The sequence below is a fragment of the Dipodomys merriami genome, unplaced genomic scaffold, assembly GCF_024711535.1.
Source record: "Dipodomys merriami isolate MVZ:Mamm:240054 unplaced genomic scaffold, mDipMer1.0.p SCAF_94, whole genome shotgun sequence".
NCBI lineage: Eukaryota > Metazoa > Chordata > Mammalia > Rodentia > Heteromyidae > Dipodomys > Dipodomys merriami.
The window spans coordinates 3,912,357-3,933,057 of record NW_027206557.1 but is presented as its reverse complement, the minus strand read 5'-3'; the positions used below and the strand labels follow the sequence as shown (position 1 = coordinate 3,933,057).

Sequence of the window (20,701 nt, the reverse complement as noted above, 5' to 3'; positions counted from 1 at the left end):
AGTGCTGCTGTGAAATGGAGATGCTGTGAACGGCTCAGCACGGTTTGCATTATGAATCATGGTGTGTATCCAGGAGCCTGGCTTCACACTGCAAGCAAAGATGTGTAGCAAGCAATCTCAGCACTCTAAAAATAAACCAAGACACACCCCAGCCCACCACTTCCCTCTGACGCTCCAGCAAGAGAAACATCAGCTGGGCTGGAGGCATCCTGAGTTTATGCTCCATTTTCAGGGAAGCATGATCAAATGAGTGCATGTCATATGCTTTGTTTAAATGTCACCACGACTCAAGAGCAGTCTGGATGTTGTCTAGGAAAGGACTGATAGTAGCTACTGCAGAGTGAAGACCCACAGATGGAATAATGAATCCAGGGAGAGATGGCCTCCCAGCCAGCTGTCCCAGCTCCCGTCCCCTGCAAAAGCAGAGGGGTAGCCAGTGACCAAGGCTGTTTGTCCTCACATTAAGTAATGAAAAAACAGAGCACCATGGTGCTCTGTTCCAATGTCCGTTTTCCAATTCTGTGTGACATATTCAAATCTTGTCTCCCTCCTTGAAAGAATGCTTCCTGTTGGGAACCTTAATAGACTATGTGAGAGAGAAGAGTTGTGTCTGTCCAGGGACTTCACCTCGCTTCCCACTCTGCAGCCCACTTTACCGCCATCCCAGAGTGGACATGGAGGGGTTGCTATAGCAACAAGAGGCTTTCATCCATTCCCTAAGTGTTTGCATCTCCGTTGATGAGGAGAGCCTGTCCTTGCTGATCACACCTCTTATTTCTCATGTGATTATTTATGAGCCAAGTGCATTGGCTTTGGGTTTGTCAACTTCAGTGAGAGTGCGTCATTGCCATTTGTAGCAATGAACCAAAGTACAAAGGTAGAGTAGAGAACAAGTAGAGGCAGCCTGAGGAAATACAAAGAACTCCCCATGGGGAGTCCTCAGTTCAAACTCGACTTAAAGCTCTTTTGAAGTCTATGCTGTGTGTGGTCAGTGAGAATTATGTGTTCAGTGAGAACTGCCTTAAGCCAATTTTCTTTTGGGGGGGGGGTCCGGTAGTGGGGCCTGAACTCTGGGCCTGGGCGCTGTCCCTCAGCTCTTTAGCTCAAGACTAGCGCTCTACCACTTGAGCCACAGGGCCACTTCCGGCTTTTTTTCTTTTTGCTTATGTGGTACTGGGGAATTGAACCCAGGGCCTCATGTATGCAAGGCAAGCACTCTACCACTGAGCCACCTTCCCAGCCCCCTTAAGCCAATTTTTTATTTTATTTAGAAAAAAAAATTACCCCAGCCGAAGGTACCACAGAGTCATAATCTAGTCTCTTCCTGTCTGAAAGATGAGGACAGTGGAAGTGTTTATGGGATTGTTGTAAAAGATTAAAAGAGGTAGCAAATGTGAAAGGGATATTCCAATATAAAGTGATTATCATTAAAAAATTCCATAGATTATTAAATCATCCAAACTCAGTTAGATCATCCAAATGCAGATGAACCAGCATTCTCTCTTCAAAGCTTCACCCAAGACACAACTTACTACCTCTTGCTTTCCTCATCTTCTGGCTGGTAAGGGTATAGAACTCAGAGCTCTGGGCTCCCAAGACAAGAGAAGAAATAGCAAGATCAGGGGCTATCACTTCCTGAATACCCAAATTGGAGGCTCTTCTGTTACAAATGAGCAGGCACTAACTAAACCAAACACAACTCCATTTAAACTCACATTGCAAATTCAAGCACCGTGTATCATGAATCCCAGTTCACACAGGTCCCTTGACAATTAGTTTAGGATGACAATTCCTAAATGTTGGCACAGGAACAATTTGTATTTGTTACTTTTTCCAGCTGAGGCATCTCCCTAACCGAACAAGTCAGTCCACACAAGGATACGGTCAGCACAAGCAATGGACACCTGAGGGAACAAGTCAATCCAGGCAAGGATGCGTTCAGCACAGGCAGGCCAATACCTGAAGTATGGTGGGAAGGAGAGCATTGAAAGTGAGTCTGGAAAGAGGTGCAAGCTCTGTTGTAGCATGGGGCAAAGTAGCAAGACTTTGAAGCAATCCCTCACGTACTTAAGCTTTGTTAGCCAAGGCATGATACACAGAGCAGAATCATGGGGCCACGCTAACCCACATAAGGATGGGAAAACTACCACTGCAGCCCAGCCGGGACAACCGGAACTAGGAATGTGAGGAGGGCAGGGGCCCCAGAAGATCCAGAACCTGACGTTCCGTGCTGCTCGAGGCATGGCATGATTTCTGCTCCTCAGATAGAACTGGAGTCATGGTTGAGTCTCCCTCCTTACCATCCCACGAGTTTTGTGAAATTCCTCCTGGCCAGGGGCTGCCTCAATTTTGCAGCTGTCAAGTGTACAAAGTTCCCAGAAGAAGAGATTAACTGGGTTTAACTTGTTATTCAACACGTCCTTCCCACCTGCCTTTACCCAAAGCCCACCCTTAAGACACATTTTAAACAGCCTGATACGGGTTTTATTGCTTCTTTTTCTTTGCTTCTCTTTGCTTCTCTCCTTCCTTGATTCTCTTTTTCTGCTACATTCAGCTCAACAAATATATAATGTTTATCACAGAAATGGTGTGAAGTGTTACAGATTTACACTGAAATAAGAAGTGCTGAAGTGAAGATCCCATAAATGAGGGGAAATTCTCCTGCACTATGGAATGTAGCTCACTCTTGAGCCTGTGTTGACAGGACTGAGAGAAGAAACACATTCTGCCCAGGATGGATGCAAAGGTGCTTAAGAACATCTGGCCTGAGCCTAGACAAATGGACAGAGACATGCTGGGTTGAAAGATGGAGATGGACATTCCAGGACATGAGCAAAAGTAACAGATGTGCAAAGCCTTGCTGTTGTCTGGGCAACAAGGCCAATCAGGGCTCCTGATTGAAAGTAACAGAAAAGAAACTCACAATGATGTACTCCAGCAATACAGACAGACAGACAGGGAGGCGGGCAGATGGGCAAGCAGGCAGGTACTATCTTGGCTCATAAAATCAAGAGGCTCCTCTATGCCAGCTACACAGAACAGCAGCTCATATCCTGGCTGCACATCTTACCAGCTCAGCAGCCTAAGCAGACACAGTACCTCTTCCCCAGGAATTCCCAGTACTCGTGGCTACTGACTGCCTATCTCCAGCCAGTCACTGTGGCTTAGGGAGCCCCATTCCTCTGCTGATCCACTCTGGGACACACACAGTGCCCTGCTGTGTGGTAGAGGTAGGGCCAACCTCACCCAAACCTTCTGGTCTAAAGAGTAAAAGAACAGAATTGGTCCAAAGAGATGCCAGGCTATTGTGACCGCAGTAAGGAATGATGCATTGTGGGTGGCTATGGCACAGAGAATCTTGAAGGGTGAAACAGAAAGAGAATAAATTATTCACAGACTTCGGCTCACTAATTATTGGTAGTAATAAATTACTTTGGTTCCACGCTGTCTCCCAGTGCTGAGGCGATGGAGAGCTACTGGAGGGTATTAAATGATTAAGTCGTTTTATTCTCCAAAGACACAAGTGGTGGCAGGCTGTGGGTAGATTGGAGGAAGACAGTCCTCAGGCAGCAAGGTCTGAGAGGCAAGGAGAGGGACAGCTTCCTACCTGAACTAAGCTTCTGTGCTCAAGGTTAAGGCCTGTTCTTTCATGTCTACACATTCACTGTACTTCATTGTGCAACCCGAGAATGGTTCACAAGGATGCTGACGGTGATTTCCAGGGATCATTCATGATAGGTGGGCAATACTAATAATACCTGCCCTGTAACTTTTACACAATTGCCACCAGTAATAACTTAAAAGAGTGCCTTATGTCTTATGCTGGTGTTCTACAAGTCAAGCCATGCCTCCAGCCTGTGTTTTATGTCCGATAGCACTGTACCTCATTTTCATAATAATTGTGAAGCACGTACTGTTGATCCCATTCTTATACCAACTTGTCCAAAATCAGCGGACAGATGGGCATCAAAGGCTGTGCTAAAACTCCTGACCTCTGACCTCTGCAACAGGCTGTCTGGATGCCCATTATCTGCAGAAAAGGTAAATAAAATGGGGTTCTTTGATCTGAAAGAAGAAATCAGAATCCACACAGATTCTGAAATGAAGCAGGGAGGGAGCAAAAGGAAGAGCTCTTGACCACAGTCAAGTACCCCCAGTAAGTCAGGGAGGCCATAACAAGAGTCAGTTATAAGGATCAGCAAGTGATACTAGACCCTTTGCCTGTTTGTTAAGAAAAAGGGGATTTGAGTCTCAGAGTAGCTCACACTGTATCCCTTCATCATAGAAGGGGGACGGGAAGAAGGCTCTTTTGCCACAGGTAAATTAGGGGAAAACAACCAATGCCCAAAGTCAGCATCCACAGTACTATGTGTCCATGTGCTAGGACACACCCACCATCCACGTACTAAGACATACCACCATCCATATGCTAGGATACACCATCATACTAGGACACACTATCATCTACATACTGGGACACATCCATCATCCATGTACTAGGACACATCCATTGTCCATGTTCTAGGACATACCACCATCCATGTACTAGGACATACCACTATCCATGTACTAGGACACACCCACCATCTTCTTCCTCTACTATATTCCTCCTTATGGTTGCATGGCAAAGGGCCATGTCATGTATTTTTGATAAAACAGGAGACATGAGGATTCACAAGGCAGCGCAATCAGATAAAGCAAAACTCAGAAGCTTCTGCACAACAAAATAGTACTGTGTGCCTCGGGATGCAACGTCTAAGAGACAAAGGGAAGATGAGCAACAAGGAGGGTAAATCCACATCATGACAACTCCGCGTCCTAGAGCCTGAACAGAAGAGGGGGATGCTAGGAAGGGGAACTGGGTGAAATCTGAACATGACTATGTACCTAGCTAACAGCATTAAATAAACATTGAGTTTCCTAACAGTGATTATTTGTTCTGAAGAGACTCAAGTGAAATCTGATAGGTTATGCCGCCAAGAGCTTAGAGTCAGAGGTTCAGGAAAAGGAGATAAACAGGTAAAATGCTAGATCTACAGCAAGTATAGCAAATGGCAAAGAGTGATTCTAAATAGCAGGTAGAGATTGGTTTCATGAGCCTTGCAGTGATTCTAGAAATTTAAATATTACCAAAATAGTTTGCTTTGCAAAAGAAAAACCCAAACAGATGCAAAATCATTTCTTTACTATAATCCCTGTAACTACCTAGAGTTACATATTATCACTGGATTACCTGCTGTCCTGGAAGATTTAACAACCATGGAAACACAACCCTGACTTGGGCAGCCATATTTAAGGATAAAATAATGAGTAGGACATTATACAAACACCTAAGTAAACAATTATAACCCCAGCATCTACACATTTAACTTTCCTTATTCAAACCCTGAGCTATTTTCAGAGAGTGAAGACTGAGCGAAGCCAAGTATAGTTTCCGATCCTGAGGCCAATCTTGCTGCTTGCGTCACAACTTCCCATGTGTGACTTAGCAGAGTGAGTGATGCTCTGGGTGGGCTGCAGAACATCTGCTTTAAAGTTCTTGAAGCTCTCTGCCTGTGCCCAAGTGATCATCACCTCTTCTAAGGAGGACACGTGTGTCTGCAACATTCTTGCAAATAGCAGTGCTAACCCAACCTAGCAGCTCAGAACCTAGAGGCAATTTGCCCTGCCCAACTGCCAACACACTTAGCAGTAATCAATAAACAGTGTACAGATAACAGAGCCCTCTTCCAATGACCCTTAACTGCTCAAGCATTTAGAAGTCATTTACAGTATGGGCTCCGTTCCAATCCATTCTCACCGGTTCCTCCCAAACTCTCCCTGCCTTCCTCTAGGCCCCAAAGTCCCACAGGCGATCAGGCCTCTTTGCAGCTGTCCAGCTTCAAGATGATTCAGGATGTCTTCATTTGGGTGCTAGATGCATAGGAGAAATTAACTCCTAATTCTATAACTTAGTGGAGGAAAATATGTACCTAGATATATATTTTTTATCTTTAGACATATATTTATCTAGATGTATCTCAATATTTATCAAATATCTAGATATATATTTTCCCAAGTATGACTATATAGTCATATTTGTGATATATAGTCATATGATATATATGATATATAGTCACCTTTCTACCTCCTCAAAGGTGGATAATGGGGGTGGTGGATAACGGGGGAGGTGGATAATGGGGATGATGGATAATGGGGGGTGGATAATGGGGGTGGTGGATAATGGGGTGGTAGATGCAGGGCAGTGGATAATGGGGATGATGGATAATGGAGGGGTGGATAATGGGGGGTAGGTAATGGGAGTGGTGGATAATGGGGTGGTGGATAATGGGAGCAGGAGCCTTGGAAGGGATCAGTCACTAATCAGGGAATATCCAGATTGGTGTCCTTGGTGTTTCATAGAGCATGTCTTGCAGGGAGAGGGCGGCAGTGATAACGATGACTCAATTCTTATTTAAGGCATCTCAATTTCCCCACAAAGCAAAGGCAGTGATGTCATTCATGGTGGAAAGCTTCTGGGTGACATATGGTAGCTCTGAGACATCTCCCAGCAAGGAGTCCCATGCCACTAGGCCAATCTGTCTCTACTTCATCCTCCATTGAGACTTAGCCCCAGGCCTAGTACCGGGGAGGGGGAATGGAGGAGAAGATGATGATGATAAAGCAGATGTGGGAAGTCCTAGATGCAGCCTCTGGCTGGCAGCCTGAGAAGGAGAAGAATGGTGGGTACAAAGGTGATGCTATCTGAGATCAGGGAGGTCGTGGAACTCTTCTCTCTGCCGCACCCACTCCCCCTAGGGGAGGCTCCAGTGGAGGCCAAGAGAGGGGAAGGGAGCAGGCTTTTTTATTTCCCCATGGTCCCTTAAGGCCTGTGTGGTTTGGCATCACAACTGGGGAATTTGCAGTGAGCTGATGTGGTGAGGAAGGAATCAGGGATGAAGCCTGGACCATCTGATCCAGACTCGTAGGTGGGTCCTGTTCACCGCCTGGGGAGAGGGAGGCCAAGGTAGACAAGCGAGGCCCCAGCCCACCTGCCAGCAGGAGGTAGCAGGGAACTCTACCTCAGGGGCCACCAGAGCCTCACAAACACAGACACCATCATGTGGAGGAGAGAGGACACCAGGATGAATATTTCACTCAAAGTAACTAAATCAAGCCAAATATAGTGATGTACACCTGCAACCCAGAGCTCAGGAGGCTAAGGCAGGAGGAGAGTCAGTTCAAGGCCAGTCTAGACACAGTCTGAAAAGAAAAGGGGTGCAGTTGGAGGGGAGAGAAGGAATAGAGATTAAGCATAGGGGGCTCAAAAGCACTGCCCACATGTGAGGCTCCTCGTTGACTTCAAATGTGGGGTATCTCCTTGGTACTGGTAAACTAGTATCTCCCAAGGAAGATGAGTTCCTTGCAAAGACAATTAAAAAGCTCCATGTTCCTGCTCTTCTCCAGGCTGTGACCCCATGCCACAATGTCTGTGGAATCCAGTCCCTGCTAAGTAACAAGGACAAATCCTCTACTCACTAATAAATTGGGGAAACAGGAAAAGTGGGAGTCAGGGCACAACACCACCTGCTGTGGCTTCTGGGACTGCAGGACCTCTCCCAGTATCTGTCTGTCTGTCTGTCTGTCTGTCTGTCTGTCTGTCTGTCTGTCTGTCTGTCTGTCTCTCTCTCTCTCTCTCTCTCTCTCTGGCTATGGTACTAGGACTTGACCTCAGGGCCTCACACTTTCTGTTATTTCAAGTGATAGAACCCTTATGTCTCTCTCTTTATTAATATAAAAAATAAGCTGTCATAGTACTGGCTGAGATGGTAGAAGGAAGTGTGGCCAGGGTAGGGGCTGGATCTTGGCAGGTAACAGGAAGCAGAGCAGGATAGGGGCTGATCCTCAAGTTGGAGGCCAGTAGGAGTAGCTCAAGAGAACATGTCCAAGAAAAGACTTCCTAATAATTTTTCCCTTCAGGCGTAATGCCATTTGGGCCTTGTTTAAGAGTGAGAGCTGAAGGCTGGGTGTCCTGAACCTCCATCCCCAAGGCCCCAGGTCTGCATGGGAGGGAGGAAATGGAGTACCCAAAGCTGTCACTCACCCTGTGTCTTCAATGTCATGGCCAACCCCACTGGGAGCTGGGAGACAGTGACAAACAGTGACAGTTTCTGAGCCAACTAAGACATGTAGCGTGTTAACGATCGCATACACAAATCCCCACATTGAATATGCACTCGCACATGCAGGGCAGGGTGGCTGAGAGGGCCAGGATTGCGCAGTTGGAGAGAAGGGCCCAAGTTTCCAACCTCCGCAGAGGGACACCTGCCCCCTAGTGGTCAGAAGAACCATCTTCCATTCTCACCTGAAGTCTCCAAGCCCTGGAGGCCATGGTGAATTTTCCTCCTGGGTCTCTGACATCTAGAGTCAGCATTGTTTAGGGATATTTCAATGTTGTGGGTAACATAGGACTAGGAGTATGACATTCTTTCTGTGAGCGCCTCTTTCTAGCTGTTCACTGGGAAAGACCAAGAACCCAGGAGAAGTAGAAAGATCACAAGGAGAACACTATGAGACTGGTTCCATGGCCACAAAAACCACTAGCTGTCCAGTCATCCTACAGCCCCTTCAGGTGAGTGGACTTCATTTCATGTAGAACCTCATAATGCAGTAGCCAAACCTGTTCTACAAACAGGAAACACGATTGCCTGCAATTCTGCCTCACCAATGTCGCCACCACAGTTACTATTCCCTCTCCTTGTCAGAATTCATTGCAGTTCCATCTACACAAAAAGCTTCCCAGTAAGCTGCGCACCAGTGGTTCACATCTGTCATCCTAGCTACCCAGGAGGCTGAGATCTGAGGATCGAAGTTCAAGACCAGCCTGGGCAGAAAACTCTATGAGACTCTTATTTCCAATTAACCACTAAAATGCCAGAAGTGGAGCTGACAAGGTAGAGCACAAACCTTGAGCAAAAGAAGCTCAAGTAGAGCATCCAGGCTCTGAGTTGAAGGACAAGCACAAAACTAAGAGAGAACAGAGTATCAGCAGCCAACACAGATGGAAATTTCTTAGTTCATTTCAGTCATCCATTCATCTCTCAGTGCCAGAATCCCAACCACAGAAGACCCAGAGATGGATGAAATATGCCCTATATTTCCTGTGCATTTATCTGTCTATATCATCTCCTTTGGAGCAAAAGCTTATTAATGTGACTCAAATTGCCAACATCGGGCAATCCTAGCATTCAAAGGCCAATACCACTGAAATACCAACAGCAACTTAACTTCAGGAGCTGCACCCGCAGCCCAGCTCACATTGACTCTGATTCTACTTTACAAAAGAAGTCACTCATTATAATATGGTTGTATGGAACAATTCCCTGGCTCATAAGAAGGAATCAACTGAGTTTCTCGCCAAACCTGAACGACGTCTTCACCAAGGCCTCTGGGCTGTCCAGCGGTGGCAGCTCATCAGCCAGGATCTCCTCTGGGGGCCGGGGGTCATGAACGATGGCAGGCCGGGCTTTCTCCTTGGTGTTCCCTGTGAGCCCATCGATGAGCGAGTTCCACAGGCAGTTCTGTGACTTTGACCCTAAGGGAGAGGGGAAAAGATTTGTGGTGAGTCCCCAGCCAAAGTCCAGACTCCACACCAGCCTCTCCTGGGGCCCAGACTAGCCAGAGACCAGGTCTCAGGATTCTATAGAGACATCCCCCAAAAGGAACCCATTTCTAAGCGTCACTGCTCACCAAGGAGCCTGTATGCATGCGCCCTACAAATACTTCAACAGGAGATACATGTGAATGTGAAAGACCAACATCCAGAGGGAATGGGGTTGGAGAACAGAATGTGATTAGCCCAGCGATCCAAATCAGTGCCAACAATGGCACATCGCACTGACAGCCCAGCCATCTCCCTCATTCACATGTACAACCCAATGGATCTGCACACCCTTGGTTCTATAAAAGTTGTGCTTTGTCATCAGCCAGCAGCAGCCTCTTACATGATGACTGAGTGTACACAGACTCTTACATGATGACTGAGTGTACACGGACACTCAGGTGGTGACTGAGCAAACACGGACTCTATGTGAGGACTGAGTGTACATGATGTCTTGGATGCAGAAATATGTTTGGTAAAATCTAAAGAAATCTGAGCAATGTTTGGACCTCAGCTAGCAACCATTGTCAGTCTTGGTTCATCATTCATAAGACACATGCCACACAAATGTACAAAGTTAGTAACGAAGAACATCCTCATCCACTCTGAGTTCTATGAAGAGCTTGGTTTTCTACTGCTGGGTCAGGACACAGTAACTCTAAATCATATTGCATGTGTGTGATGTAACCTGTGTGTGATGTAATTAGTAGTCATAAATAAAGGGGCTGCTGGGACCAGAGATCTTACTTTCTGGAAAAGAAAACCAGCAGATGGGAGAGGGGGGGGGGATGCCACAAAATCCAGTGGTATCAGATATGAAGGGCAATATCTGTGCGGACCCGTGATTGCATTTGGCAAGCCTTGAGGAGATGCTTGATGACTGAACTATTTAGTAAATGATGAACTATTTTTCAAACAGCAGAAATATGAGCAAGAAGAGTTTCGAATACAAATCAAGAAATCCAGAAACGACAGCCCCTTCCCCACCTCACACATTCTGGGTCATTATCTACCTGCCCTAATCCCATAGTAGACAAAGTCCACTATGAGAGAGCCGGGGACAGCCTGGAGCCCACCGGAATGGTTCTGATTAGCTCTTGCTCAGCATGCCTCCCACTTCCCCCCTAGCTGGCGAACCCATCTTAGTGTGCCCCTGCCTGACCTCCCCCATGACTTGTGTGTCCCCTTCTCTTGGTGTTTATTAGTGTCCATGTCTAGTGTCAGTCATAACAAAACCTACAGAGGGAGGTAAGCCAAATTGGCTCTACTGGGGTCTCCAGTGCAGGAATATTCCCACAACTCCTCTGAGCAGTGGGAGAAGCAGCATCTACTGCTAGCTGGCATGACCACGAGCAAGAAGAACCCCACCAGGATTAACTCTTTAGCTTTTCTGGTCTATTCACAAGCACGGGATAATTTCCACCCCATTGGAGAATTCCTAGGGCAGAAACAGAAAACATGGTGTGGCCAGAATAAATGAAAACAGGCTGGAGAGGTGCCTGTACACAGTGTCTTTGTAGGTCCGCAGACTTAAAAACAGCCGGCATCCGGACCGCCACTCATTCGTACCTCAGAGGGCTGTGAGTGGGTTCTGCGTTGCTTTATCATCCCAACTCAACCTGGAGTGAATCTTTTAGAGCAAATTTTCTCTCTGGGAGAGAGTGGGAAAGAACTCTTCCTCTGATCCTACATGAATGGGGGGCGGGATACTCTCCAGGGAGATTGGAAAGGTCTTCTCTGACAACGTGAAAAATAAAAAGTCCCCTGCGCTGGGTTATTTTAAGCTTATTTCGCAAGCATGAAATGCTTCTGACTAAATAGAGGCAAAAACACGGACACTGAGAGAGTCACACTGGTCTTTTTCAATAATAGCAAAAAACCCCATGAGGGGAACCATGGTTAAACTAAGCTTCAGGGAACAAAAAGCAATGTGGCTCAGGTGCCAGGCCCCCTCCATTCATCTGCTCCCCTGCCCTCTCCCTCCCCCGCCCCCCCAACTTACTCAGAATTCAATGCTGCACTTTCCTCCCCTCACTCTTCCCTCTGTCCCTGCCATAACATTCCTCCTTTCTGTCTTCACAAAGACAACTTTTCACATCCCCCATAAACCTTAAGCCTTGAGACCAATGATAAATCCATCAACTTTGCTGGTGGCATCTGTGCCTCTGAGTAGGTTTGGTCATTCCCCTCCCCCAAGCCCTCACCCTCCAATCATGTGACAGCACTGTGCTTTCTACATCCTGGGTATCGCAGTGATGCCTCAACCTGGGTTACCTACGTAATCACCAAATCAAGCCTTCCAAGCAAGTGTCACTCAATTCTTCTTATTATTATTTTCACTCAAACAGTAATGAGCACTCAGACACGAAGGCTTCAAGAGATCACAGAATTGGAAAACAGCAGATTGTTCACCCCTAACCCAGAGCACTGTGTGACACAGCACACCACGTGCCCGTAGCCAGCAAATGTGTGCTACGGCAGATCAGGCAGAATGTCCTGCACCTGGCAGAGCCCAAGCAGAATGCTCCACACGCTGGAAAGAGATATAAGAAACCCTAGTCCCCTAGTCTGAGAAGGAAGAGGCTGGACCTGCCCTGTCCCTTGCTAGAACAGTTCGAGCTTCAGAAAAGAAAGTTCTGCAGCTCAAAAAGGAAGTTCTGCCATGGGAAACAGGGATGAATAAGGTCAGGTAAATGTAATGGGTTGAGAAAAGACAAGGAAGCAAAGAGAGGAGTGGGGGGCATTGAAATCAGAAGTAACTTCAGACCATGGCTAGAAAAGGATCTGAGAAGTATGAGATCAGAGGTAACTATAGCTTCGTTGCAAGAAAACAAGGGAAGAAGTAGCAAAATCAGAAATAATGATAGGTTTGCTTCACAGTGCGGCTATTCCAATATTCAAGTGATTTTTCCACTCAGTTCTGGATGAAAACCTACAAAGACTCCACTGGCAGAAGGCTAAGAATTTAAAGTCCAGCAAATTACAGCGAAAAAAAGTGATTTAACTCACCAGAATGGAGATTTTTTTTAAAAACAAAAATCTCGGTGGTTCCCAAAATAGCTGTGGCCTGAGGAGGAGGCACAGGACTCTTCAGGTTTAGAAGGAGGCTCCCAAACCCCAAGTGGACCAGAATACACAGGAACCAGAAGGAATGAAACAAACCCAGATAAGAACCTTGATGCTGGGGCTGGGAAGGTGGCTCAGTGGTAGAGCGCTTGCCTTGCATGCCTGAGGCCCTGGGTTCGATTCCTCAGCACCACAGAAGCAAAAAGAAAAAAGCCGGAAGTGGCGCTGTGGCTCAAGTGGTAGAGCGCTAGCCTTGAGCTGAAGAGCTGAGGGACAGCGCCCAGGCCCAGAGTTCAGGCCCCATGACCAGACCCAAAAAAAATAAAAATAAAAAAGAACCTTGATGCTCACTAAAACCCACCAGTAGTGACAATATGGAAGATTAAGTATTAATAATAGCTGAATTCAGATACGTGGCATCTGTTCTATTATTTTCAATATTCTCACTTGTAGTAGCTTGTCAGGAATTCTTTCTCCTGCAATTTTGAAGAGATACAAAACTTTGCCTCTATATTTTGTACACTGTAGGGCACAAGTTCTGGCTTCCTCATCAAAATATAAGAAACCATTCGACCTGGGATGACTATGCTGAATTCTTAAAGGTATTACAGTTTATTTCTGAGTTCTCCTGTTTAATGTGTGTGTACGTGTGCGTGTATGCACGCGCCCACGTGTGCACATGCATGTGTGCATATGTATGACTATATCACAATATGGTGAGCTGTATCTGCTTTTCAATATCAAGATATAATTTCTATCTACAAATGTCTCTGTAGGGCCCACGTGATAAAGGCTCAGAGATAGTCGGCTGGTGGGTGTCTGGACCATTAACTTCATCAGTGGATGCATCCACTGAAGCGCTCCTGGGTAAATGAATGGAAGTCACTAGGGAAGGCCTTTATTTTTTTTCTTTTCTTTTTTTTATTATTAATAAGTGTTTTTTATTGTGAAAATACCATACAGAGGGGTTACAATTACATAAGCAAGGTAATGAGTACATTTCTTATCAAGTATTGCTGCCTCCTCCTTTGTTTCCCCTTACCATCCTTGCCCTCAAATCCCCCCCCCAAAGTTGTAAAGTTCATTTTTCAACATAGCATCTTGTACATCTCATTGTTGCAATGGATCCACCTGTATCCCTATTTAAACAATTTGTTTTTTCCCCTTCTACTCCACAAATTATACCTATATCAAATACACTGAATACAGAGGTTATATTGTTGGAGAGGGACATACAAAGCAACAAAGAAATGATCGTATAAATACGTTAGAAACAATAGCAAGAAAGAAAAAACATTTGAGTCCTTATCTTCGGGTTCATTTTGCCTAACATCAACTTATCTGACCTTTTCTGCTTGTCTCAGACATATACTAGTTATTGCAAATAAGGGAAACCATGGGACCTATGTTTCTTGGGGCCTGGCTTACTTCACTTAATATAATTTTTAGGGAAGGCCTTTATAAAGCAGCCTTTCCCCCCAGGCCTCCAGGTCCTTCCTCCTGTCTCCTTGTTTCCCAGATGCCACAACGTGATTAGCCTTTGCCTGCCGCCATGATGTTCTGCTTCACCACAGCCCAAAAGCAGTGGAACCAACCACCACAGACTGCCACCTCTGAAACCACAGGATAAAGCAGATCTTTCCTCCTCTAAGTCAATTACCTCAGGCATTTTGTCAGAGCAGAGAAAAACAGATAATACACTAGTTTTGTACCTGTGTCGGATAGTTCAAGACCTCATTATTTCTCTTCTTGCTTATCCTTACTGAGTGGTTAAAATCATATTCTCAGTTCCTCGTATAAATGATTTTTGTTTCTTTCAAAGCTTTTGTTCTGGATACTTTTATAAGTTTTCTTTACTCTTCTTTTAAAAGCTTTCTTCTTGCTCTCTCAAATTAATCAGAAAATGATATATAATAGCCATTCATGTAATTCATTTTTTAACAGTCTGGCTCTTCCATGAACTCTTAACACTTTTTATTCTTTGTGGTACTGGGGACTGAACCTTATGCTTTCTAGGCAAGCACCCTCTCTACCACTTGAGCCATAGCTGCAGACCCTTTTGCTTCCTTGTAGCTGGTTTTTATAGCTGAAATCTAACACTAAATTTGCCAAAGCTGGCCTCCAACCACCAAAGTCTTTCCCAGTTACCAGAGTTAGGTACTCAGCAGTTCTTAAACAAAATCATTTATAATCTAGATCACTCCTGCTCAATAGATGCAAGCTATGTGTGTTAATTTAAATTTTCTAGTACCTACATTACTAAAGCAAATACAAATGATATTCATTTCAATAATATATTCTCTTTAATCCAAGAAGCCCAAAATATTGCTGCCTGTAATCAATATAAAAATATTAATGAGCCAGGCACTGGTGGCTTATGCCTATAATCTTAGCTATCCAGAGGCTGAGAATGAAGACCAAAAAAAAAATAAAGAAAAGAAAAATTCTTTCCAAGAGCAGCACATTGGCTAATGGGACACACATAAACCACAGCTAAGGTACAGAATAGCTGAATTTTCATTAAGCCCTGAACATACTTATCAGACACAATAGAAAATAATTGGGAATTTGGTCTGGTGCTTTTTTTTTCTTTTATAGACAAACAGTTCTGCTTGGCTTTGTCATTCAAAGAGTTGTCCATATATATTCAATTGTAGGTCACTTGTACTGAATTTTACATTTCTTTTTTTTTGGGGGGAAGGGGGGTCTGGTCGTGGGGCCTGAACTCTAGGTCTGGGCGCTGTCCCTCAGCTCTTCAGCTCAAGGCTAGCGCTCTACCACTTGAGCCACAGCACCTCTTCCAGCTTTTTTCTTTTTGCTTCTGTAGTGCTGAGGAATCGAACCCAGGGCCTCATGCATGCAAGACAAGCGCTCTACCACTGAGCCACCTTCCCAGCCCCTCCTACTATGTTTTCTTGCCCTTTCCATTCTACCCTCCCAAGATAGTACCCTCAAGCCTGTTGTCCAATCATTGGCATTCTGCTTGTGAAGATGCATTTTAATTCCTACATTGCACGTTTGCTCTCTTCACACCATTTCTTTCTCCCATCCAACTCAAAACCACTGGCTTCTCTTCCTGTGGGTTTTTCATCCTGTCTCCTAGCAGTTGCATCTGCTTGATTCAAATGAAAAAAGCAAAGTAAACTTTACCTCCCTGCCAACCCCAGCCCCTCTTTGGGCTTCTACATTAAATCTTTTGTGTAGTGTCTGCCTTCCCACTAAGTCTTTATGATGACGATTCCTTTCCCTGGGTCTTCGTATTTTGTTTGCATCTCATTTTGGATTTATCTTTACTTTAATCATTGTGGGGTACAAAAGCAGTTGTACAGAGGTAGTTGTTCTCTGCTGGGCAGAACCACCAACCCACCTACACCAAGAGCATGTCATTTAGTCTAGGTTTCAACCAATGTCAATTGGAGCTGCCATGGGAAAGCAGCAGGGAAAAGACACTGACACTGGTATTTAAATAGCTGGCTGACACAGTAAGCAATGCTTTACCCAGGTCCACAGAATGAACAGGGAAAAGAAATGGCACCCAAAATGCCTCAAAGCAAAGCTTCGCACCTGTCCTTCCCAATTGATGGACACTGCACCTACATAATGTCCAAAGTCTATTTAGAAAAAAAAATCTGAAACAGTGGATTACTATATAGCGGGACCATCAACTCCAAGAGGAAAGGTCTCAGTGATTCTTTGTCACATAAGAAGAATGAGTCTGCTCAATGCAGTAATGAGATAGACAAGATTAAAGAGAGACTTCGCTCAACAGCATTCATTTAGGAAAGTAATTAAAACATAGGCTAATCTATTAAGAGTGAAATCTACTTGGCAAATAATTTGTTACTGGTTATGGAAGCTGAACCCTGGAGTTTGGGAAGACGGCATTTTTTTTAAGGTTTTCTACCATTTTGACTTTCACTAAATCAGATACTGCCTTCCCCATAATTTAGTGGAATTCTTTTTCAATGCATAACTACCTTAAGAATGCTAATGTCTGTAAAACATGCAAATATCCAAATCTGACCATCTGCTGTGGGATGCATTTGTGAATCTGCCTAGTATTCCTTTGGGAAGTTCCGGGACTGATTTGGGGGGGACACAGTCACTGATCTAGTGGGATGCTTGAATGGGACGCATACAGTGATGCGTACAGGGTGTGAAAGAAATTGCTGGAAGACTTGAAGTGTTGACAAGATCCAGTCAAACAGAGAGGTTTGGAGAACCATATGGATTGCAGAGAAGAACTGTTTTTTCCTTGGGGCCCAAACTACCTATTGCTGATAATAAATGTAAAGATGAGGGCCCTCTGTCGGCAGTAAGAAGAATTAGGACTTGTTCCTTTTGATAATTCCACTTCCAAATGTCCTTTCAAGGTTAACTTGGGTCTGGGCCTCCATGGTCTTAGTAGACACCACATGAAAAACTTGAACAAACAACACCACCACTTTTCCCTTCTGCCAGCTTCAATTACATCACACCTGAGTTTCTGTTTTAATTTCTGACTCAACTGGCTCACATCTTGACTTCCTTCCTTATCTCTTTCTATTTAAAAAACTCACTGACTTAAAACAAGGGTTCAAGGATTGCATTCATCAGATGAACTGCTGCACTGTGCATACCGTCAGTTTCAGCCAAGAGTGGAATCAGCCCCCTCTCCTAGTCACGCCCTGAAAATACCGAGGAGCTCTGTCTCCATCTCGTGGCCCCTCCCGCCCTGGGCCTGGAATGGACATTCCGCCCTTGATGTAAGTAGGGTCAGTGTGCAGTTAGGCCCTTCTTCCCAGGGGTCAGTCCAGTTTCAACCAAACTGAAGCACCCATACAGCTGAAACACATGTCTTTCATCTGACCTTCATGTATGTGGGTCACATCTCATACATACACTTAAAATAATAAGATGGGATCTCATACACGTGTGGATCTGTTCCAAGAATCTGCCCAGTCACCATCTCTCAAGTCCCTGACATCAGTGCCCTGTCCTCACTGGGAACTCCCAGACTGAACCCTGAAATATGATGACCACGAGCTCCCTAGCCACCTTGCGTAAACTGTCTCCTTGCTTTGCCATGTGTGTGGATGTGTGTATATATGTGTACATGTGTACATATGCATGTGATGTGTCCACCGGTGCATATTGCATGTGTATATATGTGTTTATGTGTATATGTATATGTCTGCATGTGTGTATGTGTATGTGTGCATGTATATATGTAGATGTATATGTGTGTGAATGTGTGTGTCTATGTATGTATATACATACATACATGTATGTATGTGCACAGTGTATATGTGTGTGTGGATGTGTATGTGTCTATGTGTACATGTGTGTCTGTATGTGTATATGTGTATTGTGGATGTATATATATATGGTATATGTGTATATGAATGTGTGTGTCTATGTATGTCTATGTGTGTATGTGTGCACGTGTGTATATGTGTATATGGATGTGTATGTGTTTATGTGTGTATATTGTATGCATATGTGTATGTGGTGTATACATGTACATGACCATCACTGGTAGAAGAGGTGGTTCAGAACTTGGGCTATGAGACAAAGCCCCTGGAACTTCATGCTTCCTGGCCGGCAAGACTCTATGTGACCACACAAGAGTTGGCCGAGGCCTAATACCCAACATGGCAGGAGCCACAGCCTCTGCCTGGTCTTCCTGCTGCCAAAGGCAGGGGCCTGGCCCTGTGCTGGTGCACAGTGCTCCATAGAGATTTGTACAAGGGAAGCAAGGCAGTAACTGGTGACTGGAGATCATGAGACTCTCATAAATCAGAATGCCCCCGACTCCTAAATTCTTAAATGAAAACAGAAACAGCCAGATTCATCAACGCATAGGCCCCTTATCCCCATGAGTCACTAGAGGATTTAAGATCGACTCCTCTCTCCAGGATGAACGCAATACAAATGGAAGACCCTGTCTATAAAGGACAGCTGGGACCTGAGCGCTACATCTGAAACAGAGGATGGATGAATAGGTCACCATCTTCACTACAGCTATCAACCTAGCACGCTGTGTCTGCGGGTGACAGTTATATTCAGCATATCCAATAGGTTAAATCTATAGACTTTGCAGTTTTTAGGATGCCTTTAAAAAGTCCTATTGACTATCCATGCAGAAGACACTGCTGAGTTTTAAAAGGTGTTTCCCACTAAGATCTCCTTGATGTCAGGAAGAAAATCAGTGTGTCTCTGGTGGTCATCCTCTGCTCCTGATCATTGCAGCATGTCAAATTGAATTGGTTCAGCCTTGACGAGTCCAGACCCAACTTGGGAAGGAATGCTGGACCATACAAGTCATTTCAATTGCTCCAGGAAGACTTATCCCCAAGAGCCAAAAGAGGCAAGCTAGCTCCTTCTGACCTCCTCAGCCCTGCAGGTATATTTGGTTTGCCTGTGTCCTATTCACTGCAGTTATCAATTGCTGTATAACAGAGTGAGGGCTCAGAGGTAGGACTTCCACAAGGACTCTGGCTCCTCACAGCAGGCTGACAGTGGTTGAGGAACAAGGGTCTCACAGGCAGTAGGTGGAAGGTTCCCCACCCCCCACCCTGCCCTACCTCTGTGGATGGAGCTTTCCAAGTCCAATCATATTTCTACCTCAGCCCGAGCCCCTCCCCCCCCAGCTCAGAGGGAGAGGATGCAGATTTTTCATCTTGTAGGAGGTTTGTCACATCACATGGAAAGAAGAACGTGTGGGAAGGAGATTGAGATGCAAATATTTTTGGAAAACAAAATCTGCCATATGTTTTCAGGGTCTGAGTTTAGGCAACTCCAACTCTTCATATTGCACAGCACAGGAGCAGGCTCAGGGCTGCGCTCCCAGCCAACATCACTCACAGGAAATTCCTCCTCCATTTCTCGCCCCGGTAGGATTCTTTCCATCACAAGGGAATTTTGCATTTTAAAGTGCTTTGAAAATATTTCGTTCAGTATTTCTATGTGTCGAAAAAGTGAGAGAATATTCAGTTGATTCTGGTCTACCGCTTGCCTGGAACCCAAAACTTCATCCTAATTTTATTCAAAGAACATTCAAGAGAGGGTAAAGGAGACGCTACTCCGAGTTCAGCAGCCTGGCTGCATCTCTCTGGCCTTCCCTGTGAACTAGGGACCTGGCAGAAAACATACTGTATCTCATTTATGTATAAAATGGCAGGAATTTCCAGGCACCAGGGAGCTAGGCTGATAATCCTGGTTACTCAGAATGCTAAAATCAGGAGGCCTGAGGTTCAAAGCCAGCCCAGGCAGGGAAGTCTATGAGACTCCATCTCTAAAATGACCAACAAAAAGCTGGGCTGAGATATGATTCAAGTGTGCTGACAATTCAAGGGGGTGGGAGGTGAGATTTTGGGTTCCTCTCCCACCCCACCAGCCCCCACACCTTCCAGAAAGACTGAAATAACAGCCACACTGGTGTATTGTTACCTCACAGTCGTGTACTGTTATCTGGTAAGGACACTTATGCTGTCTTACATCCATGGAGTTCTCCATAGCAGACTGCAGAAATACATAAATCGAACTAGAGCACTGGGCAGCTCTGCCCTAGCCCCGCCCCCTCCCAGGTTCTGCCCTGACCCAGCCCATGACTCCACCCCTGACTCCACCCAATCATGGCTCCGCCCCTGACCAGGTTCTGCCTAGGTCCGGCTCATGACTCTGCCCTGATCCACCTCTGACTCTGCCCCTGTCTCCACCACACACCTGGTCCCCTGGAGCCTTGGTTCTCCAAGGCTGTGATGTGCACAGGACTCTGCTCGATGGTTGCCTCTAAGCCCCTGATATGTAGAAATCTTATAGCTACCATCATCAGCATAACTTTTTTTGTGTATATGCCAGTCCTGGGGCTTGAACCCAGGGCCCAGGCGCTCTCTGAGCTTTTGTGCTCAAGGCTGGTGCTCCACTACTTGAGCCACAGCTCCACTTCCTGCTTTTTGGGGGTTAATTGGAGATCAGAGTCTCACAGGGCTGGGCGCTGGTGGTTCACACTTG

The 20,701-nt window shown here is 45.4% G+C and overlaps 1 protein-coding gene across 4 annotated transcripts in view; it reads right to left on the bottom strand.

The window, feature by feature from the left end:
• Nucleotides 1-20,701, bottom strand: part of Pde1c (phosphodiesterase 1C) — a 258,131-nt gene that overhangs the window by 191,656 nt on the left and 45,774 nt on the right. For all 4 annotated transcript variants that reach the window (XM_070014239.1, XM_070014241.1, XM_070014240.1 and 1 more), the window contains exon 3: nucleotides 9,403-9,574. In XM_070014239.1, coding sequence (XP_069870340.1) covers nucleotides 9,403-9,574 — 172 coding nt within the window. The remainder of the gene's footprint in view (nucleotides 1-9,402; nucleotides 9,575-20,701) is intronic.